Here is a 23494-nt window from a genome sequence, read left to right as displayed (position 1 = left end):
CTCAAGAACCATTGGACCAAAGAAGTTTATATTTACATGAAAGCTTCCTGACATAGTTCAGATTCAAGTTTGTAAAACCCATGGCCCCCAGGGGTAAGTTGGGGCCACAGCTGAGATCAAATTTTACATGCGGATATATATGTAAAATCTTTAGATATGGACCAAGATGACTCAGGTGAACGATGTGGCCCATGGACCTCTTGTTTTATTTCGTGTATCTTCTCTCTTTTTAATTTCAGAACAGAGGTTTATCTACTATTACATATTAAACAAATATACACTATATATGTTTGCAGTGAACAAAACAAGAAGTGGAAAGATATGTGCAAAGTACTTTATACATTGAATACGATATTACAGATGGGCATACATAAGTAAACTTGTTGGCACAAAAATAGATAGAAACAGTGCTAATAAGGCTAGGACAATGAAACTGAATTGATAAACGTACAATGTAGTAAGGCTAGGATCCGCAAACTTGGTGTTTACGTTCTCATGGTGTTGGTGTCAAGTATATTTTGAAAAGCAGTTTCAGTTTCTTTATTTTCGTGAGCCATATGGCTCATTGAATTCACACACACGCACGCACGCACGCACGCACGCACGCACGCACGCACGCACGCACGCACACACACACACACACACACACACACACACACACACACACACACACACACACACACACACAATGTGACGAGGTTCTATAACGAGTAATAAGCTGCTTACTATACGAGTCTATTGGTTTTGTTAGATAACAAATTGTCAACAAGGTGCCGATATTGCATACAATTTGATGAATTTTCAAAACTACACATTATATTTCTTCTGTATATATCTAACATGGTGTGTTCGATAATTTTATAAACATCTTGGTTCCTATTGTGGTCCGACGACGCCGACGAGGAGAGCTGATGGACAAATTTTGATCAGAAAAGCTCATTTGAGCCTTCAGCTCAGATGAGCTAAAAATAAAAGAACAAATCAATGATATCGCTTTTGGACTTTGATACCGCAGAAGGATCCTGTTCCCAGCTTGCCCCATACATCTGGGAAGATAGTGTTCACAAGTTGTTCTTACGGTCCCACTGGGTCACATTATGTAATCTTAATATACCCGTCAGTTAAAATTAGATCATATTCATTCATGAAGACATATATCAGGTTTTTCAGAAATGTTTAAAGGTCGTGTTGACAATACACACATTTCTTTTCATAACTGGGAGGGAGCAGATAGGCACACGAGGAACCAAAATCACATTAAATGCCCTCGATCAGATAATGCAAACAAGTCACGAAATCCACCTTCTTTAGTTGCACTCCGTTTAGATTTCTTTCTTTCAAATATTTGCGAATTGCAAGGTTGTGTCGTTGACGTACTTAGATCCAATGTCCTTCGCTGCGTTAAGCTCAAAATTCGACAATCCCAAATCAATCGATTAGATAGATAATGTATTTTTTGAAAATGGAGGGTGCTGTTCTGTACCAGCAATTATTATTATCTAGCAGTCAGAAACACAAGATTCCCACCCAATATCCCACTACGTAGAGCATATCTAATTTTCAATCAAGGGCCCACTGGGGGCAGCATGAAATACATACAAATGTATACAGCAAAGAAAAAGAAATAATTACATGGCCAATCGTTTTAACCCATTGTTACGGTGCTTAATTGCATGAAATAGTGAATAGAACGAACAGTGATCAATCTCATAACTCCTATTAGCAATGCAGAATAGAGTGTTAGACAAACACGGATCACTGGACACACCAGAGGTGGGATCAGGTGCCTAGGAGGAGTAAGCATCCCCTGTCGATTGATCACAACCTCTGTGAGCCCTATATCTTGATCAGGTAAACGGAGCTATCCGTAGTCAAAATCAATGTGCCAAGTACGGTCTAACAAGCGGTATGAAATACGTCAGATAGCATTTGACTCAATAATGAGTTGTATTGGCAAACTAGATCGTTATAACGACCATAGAATTTGCGAAATGCAGCTGACTTTATACGAAACTGTTGAAATCCCTGTACCGTGTATCGTGCCATGGGATTGATACATGTACCATCATGTGACACTAAAAGGAGGAATCCTCTCGGGGATATTAGATATTTAAAATTAATACTTATCCCTATAACGACAATAATAACAATGTTTAATGTCATCTTTACTAACTCTACATAATTTGGGTGATTTTTACGTTGCTGTAAATATTATCATACTCAATACCTTTAAATTTCCTTTACGACCTCTACCACTTCAATAGAATGACAATATGCAGGATACATAAAAGATAAAAACAAATATGGATAACTTAAATCAATTACTTGACAGGATCCAACATACATGTAACTATGATGGGAACAGGCCTCAATCTGGGTATTAATTCTATCATCTTTTCCCTGGTGAAAACCCCCTAAATGTCAACCCAAAACTTGCCCTTGGTACATCGAGGATCAAGCCGGTCCCTCGAATACCAATGAAGTAGTCCCAAATTCCCCAAGCACTAATGATAGATTATCCGGTCTGGGAGTTTTAGCCGGATATTCTAATAGGGTAAATCTACATTAATGGTGATCCCTGACATTCCGCCCATTTCCTGGATTCTTCTATGCATAAGTTTCCTTTTCTGAGGAACAACGAAGTAAGTTTATATACATACAAATTATCCGAAATAAAAATAAAAAAATGTACTAACATACAGAAACAACATTTAACATTATTCAACTTGAAATATACGTATACCACCAATGAACAACAATCTACAGCTAACAAGTATGCAGATGATACAACTCAGGATTCCTCAGATAAAGGTATGTATTGAAAACAAGACACATGGTGATCTAATGACTATTTTTGAACGGATGAATAAGATTAAGCTGACAATCAATATTTTAAAAACTGTTAGGTAATAGGTACGGAATAGAGGTTGTATAAATGGGTCGTATTGATAATAAACACGTATCGTGTGCAAAATGTCATAGGTGTTGATATTGATCTATGTATTTTGATATCTTATCGGAAAAAAGGAGTACAAGCAGTATAAGTGTGTTGCAAATACTGCCCATGTTAACTCAGTGCGGCCAAGTTAATATCTAGTAAACTGAACCAGTCAAATTTTGAATTGATTTTCTATTATTTCAGAAATTACTCAAAATTTTTGAATAAAATTTGATGAAAATCTAAATGCGATGTTTGCAAATCGAAAGTTGTAGAATACAGTATAAAATGTTTTTATCAAATTATTGTTTAATCGCCGAAATCTGGTACCCTATAACAATTACAAACCTTTTTCTATTGTACATGTCAAGGGTACTCAGACATGCAGAGGGTCTGTGTGCAGTAACAAGTCCTATATCTATACAACCAGACTATTTAGCTTATTCTCGAATAAAGATTCAAGGTCTTTCAATTTTATATTCATTCCTCCAAACCATAGTATACTCAAGAGCTTCCCACAAGGCGAGTGTGACCGTCGACAGGGGATGCTTACTCCTCCTAGGCACCTGATCCCATCTCTGATGTTTCAAGGGGTCCGTGTTTGCCCAACTATCTATATTGTATTACTTATAAGAGTTATGAGATTGATCACTGTTCGTTATTATCTCCTTTCATTTATATTTCGTAGTTCCTGCCATGGCCGGCTTGAAACTTAAGACGTAGACATAGGTAATGATTACTCATTCGCCAAACGCTCGGCATTTAGAAGTGAGAATCACAGGTCTTTCTGGGATGACCTTAAAAACGGAGGTCCCGTGTCGCGACAACCCTCCGAGCTACGTCCATAAGTGTTTAGTATGGGTGAATTTGTGGTACTTCACCTACAACTGGTGACGTTTCAATATAAGTGAAGAAAAAACAACAACCAGACATCAACCGACTGAAGTTTCTCCTATAAACACAAGTGGAAGATGCCATAATATTGAAATATAAAGTATATGTATAATTTTTTTTAATCCATCTTTTTTTGTTTCTTACGTGATAGGTTCTTTCATTACAACGCAATAACTACATCCCAGTCGAGCCTGGATATCAGTAAACTTAAAGTAAGCATACAGGCCACCCGAAATGTTTGTCTTTGAAATTCCACAATATTGATTTATCAACTTGTATTAAACTATAAGAAACGACAAGGGGATTGTTATTTGTAATGCAAATCCTATACTATGCATCAAATATTTTCCTTAAAAAATATCTAAGATCGATTTTGGATATCTCGAACCCCGAAGTTTTTTCGAGGTCCCTCGGACTTCGAGATAGAGATATTTTACTGTAATTAAATATAAAGCGTTGTAAGATTTGTTTAAAAAAATTGGGGGATGTCACAAAATTTTTGAGAATCCCTAATATTTGACCAGAAATGTCGAACATCGTCAGTCTTAAGGGTTTTTCTCGCAAACAACTACCAATTATAACAGCATTAAAATAAAGCGTACTTTCTTCAAGAAAGATTGCCTAGATACATGTTTTCTTTCCTGGTTTCACGTAAAAGATCGTGAAATAATTGTTCTAAATCGTTGTTACACATGTATTCAAACTGCAAATGTTCATTGGAATAATTTCAAAGTCATTGTATAATATCAAAATGGTCGTAACGTAGAATATATATTAAAATTGAATGATTTATAAAATACCAAAGAAAAATAGCATTATCATAAATAATCATTTGACAAGCAGATATATACATCTGGATTGAAGGCAAACTAGGGGCCAAATATTGGGCCAGACTAACTTCGAGGCTAGACCAAACTTTGAGACAGATCCAAATTAGAGGACAGAAGTGAGGCCAGATCAACTTTGAAGCCAGGAGAATGGGATCAGGTGAGATTTTATAGTAGTTGCTGATGTTCCTCATTGAAATTCTATGCGTAGTCTTTGGAGATACGGTCTTTCAATAATCTGTTGGAATTTCCATGCATGGACACGAATTGTGTTTTATTATTTGCTGACATGGTTTTTGTATTCTGATGATGCGGGATGTATTTAAAAGCTTCTTTGACAGAGGGAATAACCTCTTGCTGCGACCTTTAACTCGACATTCAAATACACCGATGATGTTTTATCTATTAGCAATACTGACTTTCATTGATATGTCCATTCAGTGTATTCCAGTGAACTCGAAATACATGACAAACCAACAACTCAACTTTATGACAAACGGGATGATTTCATCTATATAGACCATTTCCCGTATTTAGTATAATTTTGAACAGTTTTGTTTCAAGTCATCATTTTGCAAATTCTATGGTTTTTATGATGATTTAGTTTGCAAATACAACAACCATTATGTCAAATGCTGTTTGAAATGTTTCATATCAATTGTTGGGTCGTTCTTTGCACACTAATTTTGACGATGGATTTCCCCCTTTACCCGATGAAGATACAGGCCTCTCGGAAGGTGTGTGATCGGTCAACACAAAATTTGTACTTGATCCCACCTGAGCTAGATGTGTGTAGGGGTCCGTATATGCCGTACGCTCAATTTTGTATTCTTTAAAGGATTTATGAGATTGATCAATGTTCGCTAGCTTTATTTTTTAAGACATGACATTTTCCGACACATTTTGTATGGTACATGTAACCATCACCAATGCATTTCTACTGGATATTTTCAATGCTCAAATCAAGGTAGAAAACAGTCAGGTGCAACAAATACACCTGAAGAAGAAATATTATCTGAAAGAAATGGGGTGGACTTATCAGTAAATCTTTACATAATTTTTCATCATTTCTATATTCGATTTATTTAAACAGTCGATTCCCAGGCCGTAGATTTAAACCTCGCGAGTGTAAAAGTTATGAGGGTTGTGAACATGTACCCACTCTGCTGTCATGGTAGACCACGTGACTTTCTGATTTCATATAACCGGAATTCCCAAAACGAAAGAACATTACTAATGTGCTGGTCGCATAGGAGTATTTATATCCGCTGGTCGGAAATACCTTATAAGAGGTAAGCATTAAATGCAGATGTGTGTGTGTCCAATTCAATATTTTGGTGCAGTAAATTTAAATGATTACGGAAAGCTAGGATATTGACTGACTTGGACATACTGAGACTAAAAATGTTCAGACACCCGAGCCCTCCCACCTTAAGCAGAACATTTCTTACAGTATATAAGTTGAAATCAATTTCGCCAAAAACTGTAGGTCATATCAATTGCATCAAACATGTACGATAACGAAGTTTTCTCCGTTAAGAATATCGTCTTATTGTGTAAAACTCGTAAAATACTTAATTTGTGATTTTCTTTTTTTAATACTGTTCTATAATTTATTCACACAGCACAGTCATGCAACTTCTAGCCCATTGGTGTATCTCCAGTTATTGCACACTTGGTTTAAAGGGAAAACATCACATCCACGATACAATAACTAAATGTGTCGGATGTGCAAATTTGTAGTTACATGAAATTGTTTTCTCCTAGTTATTCGTTTCTCCAAAAGGTGGATTTTTTGTTCGTTTCTGCACGAACTCGCTCACTCAGTTCGACAAAGCCTAGGTGTTCACACGTAAATTTTTAATTTTTCGTTACTAAAACTTTGTGTAACAATGGTGGCTAGATAAGAATTTTCATTACAATGTTATAATAGGACTGTACATGGGTATCATTTTTGTATACAATGAAGTATGTTTTTTTGCATGTACACGTTTTTTAAAATCCTGTACACAATTATTAAACACCAGATACGTCCTGCTATCCACTTCACACGCTGTGTTTGTGTTTTCTTTTGGAGTTATAATTTAGGTAGGAGAACCATTCAACTATTCGCATGCTAAAATGTGACAACGAAAACGCTCTGAACACAGTCGAATGACATATATGAACTGTTGCATGGGAATCAAAGGGAGTTTTGAATGAGTGCCAAGTAGAAAATACTAGTGCCCGTTGGAAAGATAAAACAGTAACACGTACTTCTGATACCTTTTTGTGCTTTCGCTCGAGGGCCAAACCATGCGTACATTTTATTCTGACCATTCATTAAGAGCAACTGCAGCCACTAAAGTGTCAAACTGACCGTCAAACAATTTGTATGTAAAAAAAAACGAGTAACCATTTTCATGCACAGCGGGGCATTGTGTTTCAATGAACCCGATTCGAAATTTAAAATGTTACTGAATTTTCACGTGCAATCTTACGTTTTCTCATATTTGAAAGCTTTAAACCAACAATTCAATAGTTATCTGTCCAACAGTACACTGTTTACTCTTTAACAGTATATCATTAAAATTGACTATTCAACTGCTCAGTATTAAATTGTCAAAAGAATCACAATGGATGCCTCACTGGGATGTTTTATTGTCAGGATGTGCCCTTTGTACATTGAACAGGGCGAAGGCATGAACCTTGTTTCTAATTTATTCTTTGCGAAATTTTATCGCCCAATCATTTGGCTAAAGCAATTTAATGACCCTATCGTACACTGATTACGAGTAATGATAAATAGGAGTTAACGTTGGCACGCGTCATCGAAGAAAACAAAATATACATGGTGTGTGTATCGTAACGGTATCTAAGCAAGTTTAGATGACAGATAAGCGGCATTGTGTATACTTGGTATGCATAGTATGTAAATGTTTCAAGTGATCTCGTACTCACTACAAAAACATCGAATATATTTTCCCAGCGAAGTTAAATACGACTACTATAATCAAACCTTCATTAGATCTAACAAAAAATGACACAATATCCCCTATATAATCAAACTACATACTAGACTTCCACTGCATCATGTAGCTAACAAATTTATAGAGTTAGAGAACATCTCACAATAATACTGTTAAGACTGCATGGGATTCTCAATGAATTTGAAGAAATTGGATTCTAAAATGCGTCGACTACATGTGTATCAAATATTTGATTTGTGATAGGAATTCTCTGTTTAGATACTTCAATCAGTATATCATGACTTTGGGTTAGCTAAGGGATTCTTAACAAATCCAAATACAATGTTTTGAACAATGCACCACTCTTTTGCTCCCCTACCTCATAGATAATTCTGATAGATATTGATTATATGTGACACCTTGGTTTCCAAATGATATTGCAAATGCATGTGATCGTGGAACTTTAAATACAGGGAAAACGCTTGATAGGTGACTCCAATCGCTTCAAAATAAGAAATACAACTACTAAACATGGACGCATCGTATTGTATTTAAAACAATTAAACTTTATACTACTAATTTAAAGATATCAATACCGGCATATTATATAATCATTTGCATATATTCCAACTTCGTTTTAGACGAAAACATAAGGACATAAATGACGATGGTGTTTGGACAATTTAAACAATACCAATCCTCCCCTTTAAAGGTATTTTTGTTTGCCGGGTTGCACAACGTGCAAACGGCTTACAGAATGGTGAATGGCGGCGGACGTCCCTGTGATAGGATATCTACTTTGTGTAATCAACTCCTCTCACATCTCATTTCTTTAGCATTTCCTGAATTGACGGTGCCTATTTTGTGTAATCAGCTCCTCTTACATCTCTAACTTTACATTCCTCAAACTTTGTGCAGTAGTTATAGACACATTGAAGATGTGCATATGTCTTTTTGAAAGTGATCAGACATTTTTGAAAAAAAAACCGTGTTGTTGAACTTCGTCATTTTTAAGGATGTCGTTAATAGACGGTACCCGCTTTTGTAATAAACTCCTCTTACAGCATTTATTTGACATACGTAAGACCTTGTACAGCTGTTATAGAAGCATTTAAGATGTGCATTTGTCTTTTGGGAAGACATCAGACATTCTTTGAAAATTTTTCACGTACATGATGTAGTTGAACTTTGACATTTTAAAAGCATGGTATCTACTTTATGTAACCAACTACTCTCAAAGATTCTACTTAACCTTTTTCAGACTTTGTACATTATAGATGTTATAAAATATTTAAATATACATGTGACATTTTGAAAGAGCTTCTGCTTTTTTGAAATATTAAATATTTCCGGTACGTTTTGTAGGAAGTACGCGAATAAGCAAAGTTTAAATGAAGCACATATGTAAGCTTTTGTATTTCCAAATTATTAAAAATTAATGACTTAATATCCACACGTAGTATAATAAAGTGAATCAGTGGTTATTTGAAATCGGAGGTGCTCATGGTTGCATGTTTGTACTCGTTACTTTGATTGAAAGCTGTTGTAGTCTAACTCAAGTCTTCCGCTATCATCACAAAAAGAATCCTCGGAAAAGAACTTTATAACAAAAATATGCAGACAAGACATTTTAACATCACAAACAGCAGATTCTTTAATGAAATAGAACTCAGAAATATCAATATTTTGTGATTAGTTATCCAAATAGTACTTTGTTAAATACTACTATCAAAAATGCTGCAATTCCTCATTGACACTATCTACTTAATCTTTAGTGACTTCTTCCATTAGTCTGTAGAAATTCCCATGGACACAATTAGTGCTCCTTTATTAGCTGACCTGTTTTTGCATTGATGATGCAGGGTATACTCAAAAATTTCTACATGAGAAGAAACAATATTTTGCCGTGGTCTTCAGCTCGACATTTAGATAAATTGACGAGTTTTATCTGTTAATGGTACTCTTTCTCATTTATATCGTTAAGTGAACTCGAAATAAAAGACATCATATGATGTTCCTTATCTGCTCCATGTATGGTATTTTGTTAAACAAGGACGCTTACGGTATTTTTATGACAAACGGGATGACCTCATCTTCTCCATCGATAACTTCCCGTATCTATGGTACAATATCTCTATGTTACCTGTCTCTTAGCTGATTCGATATGCTAAGAGTTGGAGAGTTACACGTTACACTTGGTGATCTATAGTATATTCACACAGCACAGATATAAAAGTGTGTAATGTAACCGATAGCTCCGTCCAATGGTGTATTCTAGTTATTGTAAACTTCATTTAAAGAGTGGACATCACAACCACAATACAAATAGCTAAATGTTTCATGGTTTGGTTTAGAACCACTTTTTATAACGGAAGTAATCTTCTCATATAACCGTTACATTCCAGTTTTGTGTTTGTATTTTTTCTGCTATTTTTCCAGCTCTATAAAGTAGGAACAATGATCTCATATATTAGGAGATGTCAATGTTTTCCTCCATTAAACTACCACCAAAAGATCCTATAACGGCATTTCTGTCTCATAGTACACTGACGGAAATTTGAAGTCCAATATGTTGGAAATGTTCATGTGTTCGACACGTCTAAGTTGATGCACAAAATGGTAGTGACTGCTTCTTCGTAAAACAGTTACATTGTAGGAGTAAGTCTTCCGAATGAGATGTTACTAACTGATCAGTGTATACTATGACAGGACAGGGGACCCGAACTGCTTGGTACCTGAGCGTCATGTTATGTCTAACTTATGCCACTCTCCCTGCAATTGGCAATGTGTCTATAAGAGTTAAACATTAATGAAACATTAATGAATGAACATAAGACAATGACGGATTTATCAATATATAACCCGGGAAGGATAACTCGACAAGAAGTTTAACAACTTACAGTTTTGACATGCAATATTTTTGGTTGTTTGTCCTTATGTGAAATTAACAAAGCAACAACTGATATGATGTATAAATTTCGCACCAGATCTCATCGGTTGTAACACGCTGTCCTGATTTCTCTTTCGGGAGGCAAGGGCAGGGATTATGTATAATTTTCGTGAAATAGAATACAAAACATAGAATGTAGTTTAATGAGAAATATATACTGAAATATCAATATTGTGTATTAATTTGCAGTTTCATGTCTATCTTGTTTAAAATGGCGATGTAGTGACACACAATGATACAGTATCCCCTAATGATTAAAAGGTGCATTAGTGGTGAAAATCCTTAACATTACAATGATAAAGAACTACCTCATCGTCCCTTAAAAATGACATTTTAGATTTATTTTATTATTTGTCAAAATCCATCTCCACGTCCACATATGATATAAAGTAAAACAGCCAAACAAGTACATGTACTACCTTAACAACTAATGATATACATTTTGTACTGTATTGATGGATAAATTTGCAACAATTAATAAGATGGTGTCGGTCAGACTCTCGACCTAAAGATCTTGGGTTCGAGTTCTGGCCGCGGCAGGGCCGACGTTGTGTCCTTGGGAAAGGAACTTTATATGAATTTCCTCCCTCCACCCATGTGTAAAGGAGGTACCTCGCTATAGACATTGAAAGATATTGTTGGAATGTTAGTGCTCTAGTTCCTTAATGGCAGCTTGCACTGTATGGTTTCCAGGAAGCTGATAAAGTTCTAGATTGATATAAGGTCTGCTGGGGTAATAATGTATTGTAAAGCGCTTTGAGCAGCTGGAAAAAGCGCTATGTAACACCAATCTTTATTATTATTATAATTATTATTATAAATAAAAGTTTTTATTGCAAAATGATACAATGGTAAAATAAGATATCAAAATTGGTACCGTATAAGTTTTACATTATAATGTGAAATAGTGAAAGCAACAACATCTATAACGTTTCAGCTTGGTAACATATCTCACTGGTTGTATAACGGTGTCCTCGATTTCTCCTTTGAGGGAATGGACAATTCATCATTTTTGTGAAACGAAATACGAAGCACAGAAGATAGTCGAGATATACATTGTTTATTAACAAATTAACTACAAATAATACATACAGATATTATAGATTAAGATCTTAGCATCATTGTACTATTGCTGTATTATGATATCTTGTTTAGTGTTCTAATGCTGTTACTTCGTGTGTAATATTGTCTTTTATCTATTCAAGTTACAGATCTGCTGGTCGGATCATCAACTAATTAAGATACCTAATGGACTTACACTTCTACAGGTATGTGATATTGACCAACTAACAAATTTATAGATTTATGGTACATTTCGTCACAATACTGTTCAGACGACATGGTGTTTACAATAAATATGAATTAGAATTTTAATAAAATGGATTTTAGAATGTGTAGATATTAAACCTGTATCAGATATTTGATTTCTGTATGTCTTTAGTCGAACAGTTGTGATAAGAATTTTCTGATGAGATACGAACAAAATAATGTAAAGGTATTGACATATTTCGGTTAGTATGGGCTATGACTTTGATGATCTGTCTGTCGGAATTTCCATCGATAAGAATCCCTTTATTAGATGACCTGCTTTTATATTCTTATGAGGGAAAAATTATTTAAAAGGTTCAACATGACAAGAGCAAATCTGTCGATGTGGCCATCAACACCACATTTAAATACATCGACAATGTTTCATCTATTTACAACACTTTCTTAAGAGTGACTAACAGAAAGACGAGTACAAACATCATTACATCACATGTATGACCTCTGGGTCTTTAAATACACACTGTACATCAACAGCGGAAGAATGAATTATGTTTTTCCAAAAAGGGACAACCCACATTGTATATTACGGGGTAACACGTTTAAAAATGACATGATCATGCGAATACGTTTTCCACAATATGTAGTTACAAAATTAGGACTTACTATTGGCTGAAATATCAAGAATATACTGTATATAGATATCTTAATGCTTTTAATGCCCCGCCAATTATTGATTGTCATGTCCGTCTTCCGTCCTTCTGTCCTTCCGTCACCCTTTGCGTTTAGCTCAGTTTCATAGAAACTATTCATAAATGTTTTTATCAGATATTATATGCATATACATATTAGTGTCTTTTATTCAACTGCATCGATGTGTTTGACCTTAACATTTCGATTGATCTTGATCTTATTTTCCCTATTTGGTGTTTTGCTTAGCGTGGAAGCAACTATTGCCAATGCTTGAAAGACATTTCCTATACTTATGCATATTAGTGGTAGCTATTCAACTGTGGCATTGATTTTTGACATTGACACCTCTTTTGATCTTGATTTCACTGTTCCTTATCTAGTGGTTAGCTCAGTTTCAAATTTTTCGCCCCCGAATATGACGCGGTCATGACACGGGCGTGACTCGAACTCACTACCTCCCAGTTACGAAGCGAACGCTTTGCCAATGAGCTACCGCGACTTGGTTTTACATTTAAAGAGTGTGTTATCTTTACGTAATCGGATAAAAGTATTAAATGATTAAATATGATTTATAACGATCGAATTAAACTGTAGCATTTCTCCATATAACCTTTATGCTAACTGTAGAAAGGCTTCAAGGCGAGTTAAGAATTTGACAATAATTGCTTGTCCTATAATACGCATTAACTTGATAATCTCAAGGAGTCTCAGCAACATGTAGAAATAAAGACATCTTCAAAGAAGCAAATACAAACATGGCCTGAATACGCTTTTGTACATTTTACGTAGTGAAAAGGTAAAAATAACGAACTGTGATCAATCCCATAACTCCCATAAATAATAGAATATTAAGATGACAAACACGGATTCATGGACATACGGGAGGTGGGATCAGGTGACAGGAAAAGTAACCATCTCATGTCCATCCGTCACACACGCCGTAAGCCCCATATCTTGATGATGTAAACGGGGTAATCTGTCGTCAAAATCAGTGTGTATAAAACGCCCTAAGAATTGGTATGAAAAACGTCAGACAGCATTTGACCCAAATGACAGGTCCGCCAAGGCAAAGGCCATTATAACTATCATATAATGTGCACAATGCTGACTTGGAATGAGAGTAAAAATCCCGCAACACCAATTTATTTTTCGAGCTCTTACGTACCAAAGCTGTTGAGAGACATAAACACTATATGCAGGGTGATAATGGAATATTGCTACATGAATATTTGTTGACGATGGAGACGCTGAAGTCATCTCGATTGTCACAACGTTGAGTTGATAGTGTCCTGTTAACATCTATGTTCCATATGGTATTCAAGTGTAACGCAGATGTGGAAGACTATGTTGTGATATATCGAATCGGCATATAATCTACTAAAAATATTATATAATGCAAATATTTGTAGGATGGGATTCACAAAAGTCAACTCTATATATCCACTTCTTTGTTTCCTTCTCCTGAATTTGCCTTATTCAAAGGCGGAGGTAAGTGCATTTATTTACAACAAATGAAGGTACAAATTATTTCTATAGGTAACTATAATGATAAAATATATTACGCTAAATATATTGGAGTGAAGGATTTGCAATTATTCATAAAATCAATGCAACGTACTTATTGCATAATACCAAAATCTTATATGAACCAAGATTGTAATATAACATATATACTTTGATCAGGTCAATGTTTGCCCTGCAACGAAGAGCAGCATTGTTCGGAGGTGTCCCACATCGGAACTCGAGTATGAAGAGGCGTCTAGGAAAATGAACTGCCATGCTTTGTGCGGTCCAGAACATCGCTTCCATTGCATTCGAGACAACAAACATCAACATTTACACAACATATGCGCTCGACCGACTAAAATTATCGGTAAGTAATTCAACACTTTTTCTGCAAATCACCTCAATAGGAAACTACAGTTCTTCAGCAATCACTAATCAAAATCAAGTACCATATGTGTACAAGTCGCACTCAACCAACACAAACTATACAAAAAAGAGTTTGTTTGTAAGTAGTCTCCGTTTGAATGTGTTGTCTCCTAAAGCTGTAAAGCAATCCATCAATTAATGAAATTGAAATGTTTGAAGCATTTTTTTTGTAGATTCCCACACTAATTACAGCTAATCAGAATATTTTTATTATTTTAAGGACACTGTCCGGAATACAACGTGAGAGGACAGGTAGTCCAGAATGACTACAACTCTCCATACACATACGACACATGCGCAGATTGTGTTTACATCAACTCCTCAGATGTCTACAAATGTAAGATATTGTATATGGAATACACCCGAGGGTCTCTACAGCCCAGTAGTTAAGTACTTCGTTACTAGCTTGAAAATACGGATGTATATTTAATTGCTGTTATAAAATTTAGAAATTCATTTCAAAATTAAGGATTATCTCACTCACGCATAGCTCTTATCCTTAGACGAATTTGACTCCATTTTTTGGCACACTGTTTTCCCCCATAATAGCTCTAAAACTTCATCGTTATTTCGGATTTCAAACATTTCGGTTGAGCATTATTTGTCGAAATGCGCATCTGGTGCATCAAAATTGGTACCGTATAAGTTTTACACACAACATAAGGTAACAATAGCAACATACGTCTATAAGACCGCGGGTGTTTGAAAGTAGTTTGACAAAACAATTTATGAAATACAACTAGTTCCAAAAGCCAATAATGATATATACTACTACTTATCAATCAAAATTTTTTAGTGTAGAAAATCTACCATTAAATATCTTTGATCACTTGAAAACATTAGATTGATAACAATCAATAATCACGAACGTCACTTGATTTGCAGTGCATAAGGTAAAGTGGTGTTTACATACTAGTATCGTGTATCATTTATGGGTGTCAATTTTTTTCATATAAGAAAATCCATTAAAATTATGTATATAAGTATGTATAGGTTTAATACGACTACAGATGTTCGAAACGCGCAATATAATTTGCTACATTTCAAGGATCAAATCGCAATATCCCCCCCCAGAAAATACTTGTTATAGCAAGCATGAATCGAGACGTAAATTACAAAAACGTCGATTTCTACAGCGTCCGACTGGGCCGTGTGGCTTAGATACGCATATTGAATACTGGAATGCTGATAACTGTGACATACGAATATGCATTGCGCTAATTTTTACACATTTAAAGAACCATGTTCTATATTAAACTTTGATCATACATTCCTGCTATTGTCGTCATTATTTAGAAAAAAAATATTCATGTCCACAAACTTTTTGGACAATCCTCGTATATTCTATTTGTCTATACAACATTTACGTTGCTTGTGGATTGTATCTATATGTATTTCTCAAGGTTCTGTAAATTACATGGAGTAAAAATATCCCGTCTCGCCGAACAAACCTTGTGTATGGTTAAATCGACTCTGTGATATAGATATATTTATCGTTATCCCTCTATCCATATATTTATCTATTTGTAGATCCGTATTATGTATTTGTAGATCCTTACTATCTATTTGTAGATCCGCATTGTCTGCATATCATTTCCACGGAAAATGAAAATCGAAGAAACCCCGAGAGACCCCATTCTCAACGGTGAGTCATCTTGGTTTTAGACTACGGATAACTCCGTTTACCTGATCAAGATATAGGGCTCATGACGATCATGACCTGTCGACAGGGGATTCTTACTCCTCCTAGGCACCTGATCCCACCTCTGGTTTATCAAAAGGTCCGTGTTCGCCCAACTCTCTATTTTGTATTGCTTATAGGAGTTGTAAGGTTGATCACTGTTCGTTATCTTCACCTTGCATTATTTGGGTTTCAGTTTGCATGATCTCATCTGACAGAACGGTATCTGTCCTTCTTTTATCTGTTTGTCATCGTCATTGTTAAAGGGAATGTAAGTGAAAGTTTAACATTACATTCTATAGTAATTGCACCATGCCATATACATGACATATATTCAGTTCCTGTAAACAATGGCAAAATACGTAATTATCAATCATTTACTGCCAATTTAATTACTTCTAAAGTTTGTAATACTTATTGAAAAGGTGCACCACAAAGGCTCAAAGCTGTAATCTGCTATCAATAGGTCATACTTGGAATATTAGTAATCAGTTTGAGTTTGACAATACTCAGGATGATGTGAGTATATCTCAGAGTGATATCAGAGTCATGACAATACTCAGGATAAGGTGATTGTATCTCAGAGTGATAATAGAGTCATGACAATACTCAGGATGATGTGATTGTATCTCAGAGTGATATCAAAGTCATGACAATACTCAGGATGATGTGATTGTATCTCAGAGTGATATCAGAGTCATGACAATACTCAGGATGATGTGATTATATCTCAGAGTGATATTAGAGTCATGACAATACTCAGGATGATGTGATTGTATCTCAGAGTGATATTAGAGTCATGACAATACTCAGGATGATGTGATTGTATCTCAGAGTGATATTAGAGTCATGACAATACTCAGGATGATGTGATTGTATCTCAGAGTGATATTAGAGTCATGACAATACTCAGGATGATGTGATTGTATCTCAGAGTGATATTAGAGTCATGACAATACTCAGGATGATGTGATTGTATCTCAGAGTGATATTAGAGTCATGACAATACTCAGGATGATGTGATTGTATCTCAGAGTGATAATCGGAGTCATGATCACCAACATTGATACAATGGGAGAGTGAAGATGCGCGAATAACTGCAACCCTGTTCTTTTTTTATGATTTAAGTAGGTTTATTAGTTGTATATGATATATGTGTATCAGTAAGGGAAATATATTCTATTTGATTTAACATTTCATACTGAATTTGTAAGGCGGTTTAAAAATACATTTATGTAAAATCTTAATTGTGCAAAATAGCTCTCTGGTCTATCCGAAATTTAGCCAGAAAGCGAGTTTTGTAGCTTTGTGATATCTTAGTTATAAAAGAAAACGAAATTTATTAAAAGTTTAGATGAATTTATTAATCTTGTTACACATATTTTCACAGCGTTGATCGTTATGGAATTCCTTTGCCAATTTTTATTTCGGTTATAAGTTGTGTCTGTGTGCTTGGAGTTGGTTTTTCCATACTCTGCTACGAAAAGGTTTCAAGAAAGACTCCATGGAAGATAGGTAAAATTTGTTTTTTGCATAATCATAACTTCTGTTCGACCAATCCCTAGTATGTTTTTCTTTACCAAAAATGTACATTTTCCAGCGTTCAGACGGGTAACAAGATGTTTCACTTGCCAGCAGACGGAGGATGAAAACAGGGATTCAGATATCCGCAATCAGCTATGTGTAAGTATATTTAAGCGTTACTTGCGCTAAATCGCATTAAGGGTTTAACACAAATGTGTTGTTCAATGTGAACAATAAATTATCCAAATGTGTTAAGACATCAAACATCGTTATTTTTGTATGGCAGGGTTACTGTAAGTTTACGCGTTTACTGTATTTTCTGTTGCAAACATAAAGACAGTGTCTAACAGTGAATTGCGAATCAATTACAAATAATGTGTGCATGTCATGCAATTATCAGTTGGATAAGACATGCTTCTAAAGTGTTCTCTAATTGACTTGTTTCATGGTAAAATACTCCAATGCGCCAAAAATGGGTATACTGCATTTCTCAAACACGCGGTCTATTTAACCAGGTATAGTGATGAAAAAAAAAACCCATCCACACGTTGTTATTCTTTTCTATTACCGACCAGGATAAACGAGCAAACGGATGACCTGTCATTTTAACACAGTGGACTTTCTGGAATTTTATTTAAACAGTGCAGTGAATTATATCACGATCTCAAATATTTCAGGAAAGCGTTTGTTGTTTCGAAGATGTGAATCGTCATTGCCGGGGGTGGAACGCATTAAACGGATTCCCACGCATGATCGAATTAGGGTTAAAGTTTAAATGAAACAAGTTAAAGACAATGCGATAGCACAGGATGAAACTGCCATTCAATGAACTGAAAGTTCACTGAAAAGGTGACCGAATGACAGAGATCTGCTATTCATTAACCTGTCAGTTTACAAATGGCATAGTTTAATTCTGTGTAATGTTTCGTCCAGAACTTTAAAGCACTTCGACTTTGTGTTAACCTTTAACTTTTTTTTTATATCCACAAGTATTTGAAAACTTGAGCTATCTGACTCTGACGCAGCTTGTTTTTGCATCTTCCAATCAAATGACCTTCTGTACAATAGACAAAATGAAATTTGTGTGAGGTTTGGTCATTTTTTCTTGAACAAATGACTTGAAAACAAAGTAAAGGCTGAGATAAGATTATGCAAGAACATGTAATATCACAAAAATTGCGTTACAGAATTGCAAAATAGAGATGACTAGAAATGAAGTCTTATCCCAGTCAATGACACAATTATTGTATATATGTCACACTATTTACATAATTATGCAAAACCTTTGGTGCATAAACAGGTCACAGAAACATGACAGTTATAAATTTGTATGTGTCATGTAGCACCTTACAATTTCCTAATACGCCGGTTTCGAGATACGTCCGAGTTATTTCCCTTTGGAGAACTTTCATACTTAGTAAGGTGCAAAACAAACTTGTTTACACGCGGGAGTGGGACAGATATTCATCACTGCATAAGTGAATCTGTTCATTAAATTTATCATTCGCAGTTTCACCACCCAATTTTGACGGATACACAAAATAAGTAAATGATAAGTATTCAAAAAGTAATTAAATACTTTGAATTCTTATTATATCACGTTATTTTGTTGCTCCTACCTATCATATCCAGGACAATGCTTGAAAATATGGCATTGTATTTACTTATCCATTTCTTTTGATAGTATTTTATATTTCCTACATCAAGTATTTAAAAAGAAGTCGGTTTTTATACATTTTATCGTCTTTCTCACTGACTGTAGTACCACTCTGTCTCACCTAAGCATTCAAAGTTCCACTAAATGCACCTCCTACACAGTAGAGCTCTAATCTCGAAACTGGCGTATTGGATATATCGTATACGGAATTCTAAATGGAAAGGAACCGTGCAACCTTGATACAAGGACATGCTATAGATGTATACGCAACATATAATAGATTTTGTAATCCTTATACATGTATATTCATTATTCATTTGTATATCTGCTGATTTTTAGTCATGTTTTGTCGATGTTGTTACGATTTATATTGTTATGTAACAAATTATTTTCCCACTCATTGCAGGGAGATGAAAGAAATGACCTTTAATTGTTGGTGGATAGTGATGTTGTGGGACTGCACAATAACGATCTTCTACACACAGGATAAATACAATAAAATCATAATATACAACACATGATTTAGAAAACAAGTAAATTATGTATTTGTTTGTGAGGAGGTTGGCAATTTAGTACATTATCAATATTATCATATGTTGTTCAGGAATGGCGTAATGGAAATATGTGACGTGTACTTTGCTTAGTATAATTCAAATAATAGTTATCTAATTTTCATCCCAAATCCACCACCACCATGTTTGAAGTGAAGAACTGCGCTAAAAGACTCGAACCAGCTGGACTGGTTAGTGATCATTCTTATATACTAGCAGATGGTCCTGATTAAAACATAATTTGAGTGGATATCATTTTGTTTTGTTTTGCTTGGGAGATCAACATGCCCGTAGTGTTAAAACAATGTTTTGCAGTGATAAAGTGATCTCCCTCAGCAGTATTGTATCATCAATAAAAACCAGTCATCAATAAGGAAATTGTTTTTTTCATGTATTATTGCTTCGATGGATATAGTGGTACACGATCTTCTGAATCTGAGTTCTGTAAAATAATTGTATGAAAAAGTGAAGATAACGAACAGTGATCAATCTCATTGTAGTGACGTTTTGTTGTTTGAGTATTTACGGTTTTGTGTTTGTTGTGAACGAATTATCGTAAGTGTAAGTTGAGTGAGTTCCTACAAACGTTTCCTGCAAATTTTCCCTGATTCCAAAACTATATTTGTCTGTAATCTGTGGAGACGAAATATCATCGAATGGCATGCAGCGGTATCCCTTTCCAGATCGTCTGTTCTATAATACATACCTCAATGACGGTCGATAACTTTGCATACTATGCCGGATCGTATTTGTAATAATGCGTTTACAGATATAGATGACAAAGAAAAGCACCACAAGTGAGTTTATGCATACATGTAAGAGAATGAAGGGCAAAGGTTGATTAATATTTTTACGTTTTTATATGTGGATAGATCAATGTATCCTTTAACAGATATGACAAGTTTAGAAAGAGAAATATTGACGCAAAAGATGTTATTTGAGGCTAAACCACCATTCATTGATGAAAAAGTGTCGGTAAAAAGAACATTCCAATTACAATCTTTATTTCAATCGACACTGGTTGATTTGTACCATATTTAAACACAGTAATGTATTCTGTATAAGATATGATAAGTTAAAAATATTGAAAGTAAAACTGTTATTTAAAATCTAAAACACAATTTATTGTTAATAAATAGTCGAGAATTGGAAATTCAATTTGAACTCTTTCATTTATATCGTATTTGGATAATTTACCATATCCTGTAACAAAGTTAAGAAAACTAAGTGAACCTGGGGAAAACTATGGAAGGACTATGATATTAATGCTAAGTGTATTGACGAGGTTCCTCAGAGGAATTTGGTTAAAATATCTGGATGTAGTATGTAATCAGTAATTTTGTAATGTGTTTTTCAAGTTGTGGCATTCAAGGTCAGCATTAGGCCACAACAGAGGTCACTAATTTCTCCATATGGAAATTTGATCAGCAGGTTTAATTTCATGCTTGTTGTGTACATTCAGGTTCGATGAAATCACATAGTGTAAGATAGCGATGAAGTAATATAGGGGTTCAAAGTTTTAAATATAGGAATATATAGTGAAACAAGATTGGTTGATTTTATATTGTTTACCGTCCCTCTCGAGAATATTCACTCATATGGAGAAGTCATCATTGCCGGTGAAGGGCTACAAAAATTTAGGCCCATGCTCAGTGCTTACGACCATTGAGCAGGGAGAGATCTTTAACGTTCTACACCTACTATGGTACGGGGTCTCGGCTTTCACGGTCTCATCCGAAAGACCGCCCCATTTAGTCGCCTCTTACGAGAATAAGGGCTATTGAGGACCTATTCTAACCCGGATCCCCACGGGGCCATTGCAGCTAGAAAACATCTTCCATGGAATAAGGATCATTATCTGTGGACTAATATGCAAGCATCCGTTCGTAAATATATATAACTTTAAACCTTTGTTTTGACGCATCTAAGTATGACAAATAGTAAAATGATAATGCCAAGAGGCCTATGGACTTGAATAATCAATTGAGCAACATGCAACAACTCCCCAGTAAACGGTTTAATATAGATATGTTAATAACATCTAGACAATATCACTTCACAAGACACAGGACTAAAGCGGAGTATATATGTCGGATACATTTTCATTATATACCCTTTTCTGTCCTGCTACAGAGTCTTACGCCAGGCCCGAAACTTACGGATCTCACAATTGTAGGAGCTCTTCACAATATTGAGGTATTCGATGTATAACGATCAAAGTTCATATCTAATAAATAAAGAGTGTATTAAACAAAAATAACCCACCATGACAATTTACACAGTATTGATTACTGCTTGATTTATTTCACCTAGAATTTGTCATTGAAGTCTATAAAGATATAATAATTTCATACAAGTATCTTGGTAAAAAGTTACAAAAACTTTATTTGAATACGAAATGAAAGGAATCATTTACTAAACATCTGTTTAGAATATTAGACTTTCATTATTTTTAGCAAGGATATATAACTCTTCAAAAACGTTTTAAGTGTAAAAGTATCGACTTCTAATTGTCTACCAGTCATGTGAACTTGATCTGCTTCACTTTCATCATAATTTTACAATAAATATTTTTTCGGTTTAAATCATTCAAAATTGTTCATTCTTCTTTCGGTATACAATAGATACCGTAAGCGGATGTAAAGAAGGATATCTTAATAGAATGTATGTCTTTTCACTATATGAAAAATTGATTGAGGTCTGAATGCAGGTTTCTTATACCTATTGGTCTTTGTCAGATCTCCGTCTGTGACAGAATATAAAACATTCGACCACTTTATCCTGTATTTGGAAAATTATTAGACTTAAGATTTAGAAACAAACGTAATATGTAGTAGCTAATCAACCTTTCAGTTTGTTGATGTCTAAAGACGTTGTATGCGTTGTTCATGGTCTCTTGCTGTATGTGAGGTGGGTTGAAGAAGTATGCTGATCATTGCATGGATGGTCGTTTCCCCATCAACCGTTTGCTCATTATGATCCCAGTTATCAGCTGCCTTCCTCCGGCATTGATTGGGACAAGCTCCAGTGGGATATATAAATTGTTGGTACGCTGCTGTCTGTCAACATGAAGAGTGCTGATGTCAGAAATGTACGCTGGATCCCATAATGTAGAGAAGATCTATCTAGCTGCGGCTTCCAAACATGTGGTGTAAGTAGACCGCTAAACCCAGATGCTTTGGAGACATGATGATTGTCGATAGAGTTGTAACATCACGTGCTATTGATAAGTATCAAGCTTCAAAAGGAAACTCACGAGCGTCTTTGTACAGCTTTTCGTCAATCAACCAACCAATTGCTTTATACAGTAGGGGGATCTAAAAATTCCCGCTGACTCTTAAGACTGATCTCTGCTGCAGAATAGTATTCTCCTTTTATTTTATTTTGAGTTCAGCTTCAAACAGTTTGTTATATGATGGGTAAAGTGGTTTACTTTAAAAAGGCATTAAAAATCACATATAAGTATATTACTTTCCTGAGAAGAAACCGTAAGTACCTTACAAATTGCAAATGTAGTTGAATAAATAATACATGTACTTAGTAAACTGAAGAGCATTACCTTTAGTACATGGTTTCAATGCTTAAGATTAATTTTTTGCACGATTTTTTCGAATAAACTAATGATACTGTATT

The 23494-nt window shown here is 35.0% G+C and overlaps 1 protein-coding gene across 1 annotated transcript; it reads left to right on the top strand.

The window, feature by feature from the left end:
- The first annotated feature begins 5796 nt into the window (after nt 1-5796).
- Nucleotides 5797-20239, top strand: LOC125675778 (uncharacterized). Its single transcript, XM_048913579.2, has 9 exons — nt 5797-5951; nt 11763-11825; nt 13926-14004; nt 14200-14389; nt 14669-14785; nt 16021-16093; nt 17520-17644; nt 17730-17812; nt 19717-20239. The coding sequence occupies exons 2-9, from the start codon at nt 11806-11808 to the stop codon at nt 19738-19740; spliced, it is 711 nt and encodes a 236-aa protein (XP_048769536.2). The 5' UTR covers nt 5797-5951; nt 11763-11805; the 3' UTR covers nt 19741-20239.
- The last annotated feature ends 3255 nt before the right edge of the window (nt 20240-23494 follow it).

This window comes from Ostrea edulis, chromosome 3, assembly GCF_947568905.1.
Source record: "Ostrea edulis chromosome 3, xbOstEdul1.1, whole genome shotgun sequence".
Taxonomy (NCBI): Eukaryota; Metazoa; Mollusca; class Bivalvia; order Ostreida; family Ostreidae; genus Ostrea; species Ostrea edulis.
Note: the sequence above shows the minus strand (reverse complement) of the source record. Positions and strands in the feature narration are given on the sequence as shown.

Coding starts and splice junctions, on each gene's coding strand:
- LOC125675778 (XM_048913579.2), top strand. CDS start 11,806: ATGGACTTACACTTCTACAG. Junction 14,786..16,020: donor CTCCTCAGATGTCTACAAAT/GTAAGATATTGT, acceptor ATCTATTTGTAG/ATCCGCATTGTCTGCATATC. Junction 17,813..19,716: donor ATATCCGCAATCAGCTATGT/GTAAGTATATTT, acceptor CACTCATTGCAG/GGAGATGAAAGAAATGACCT.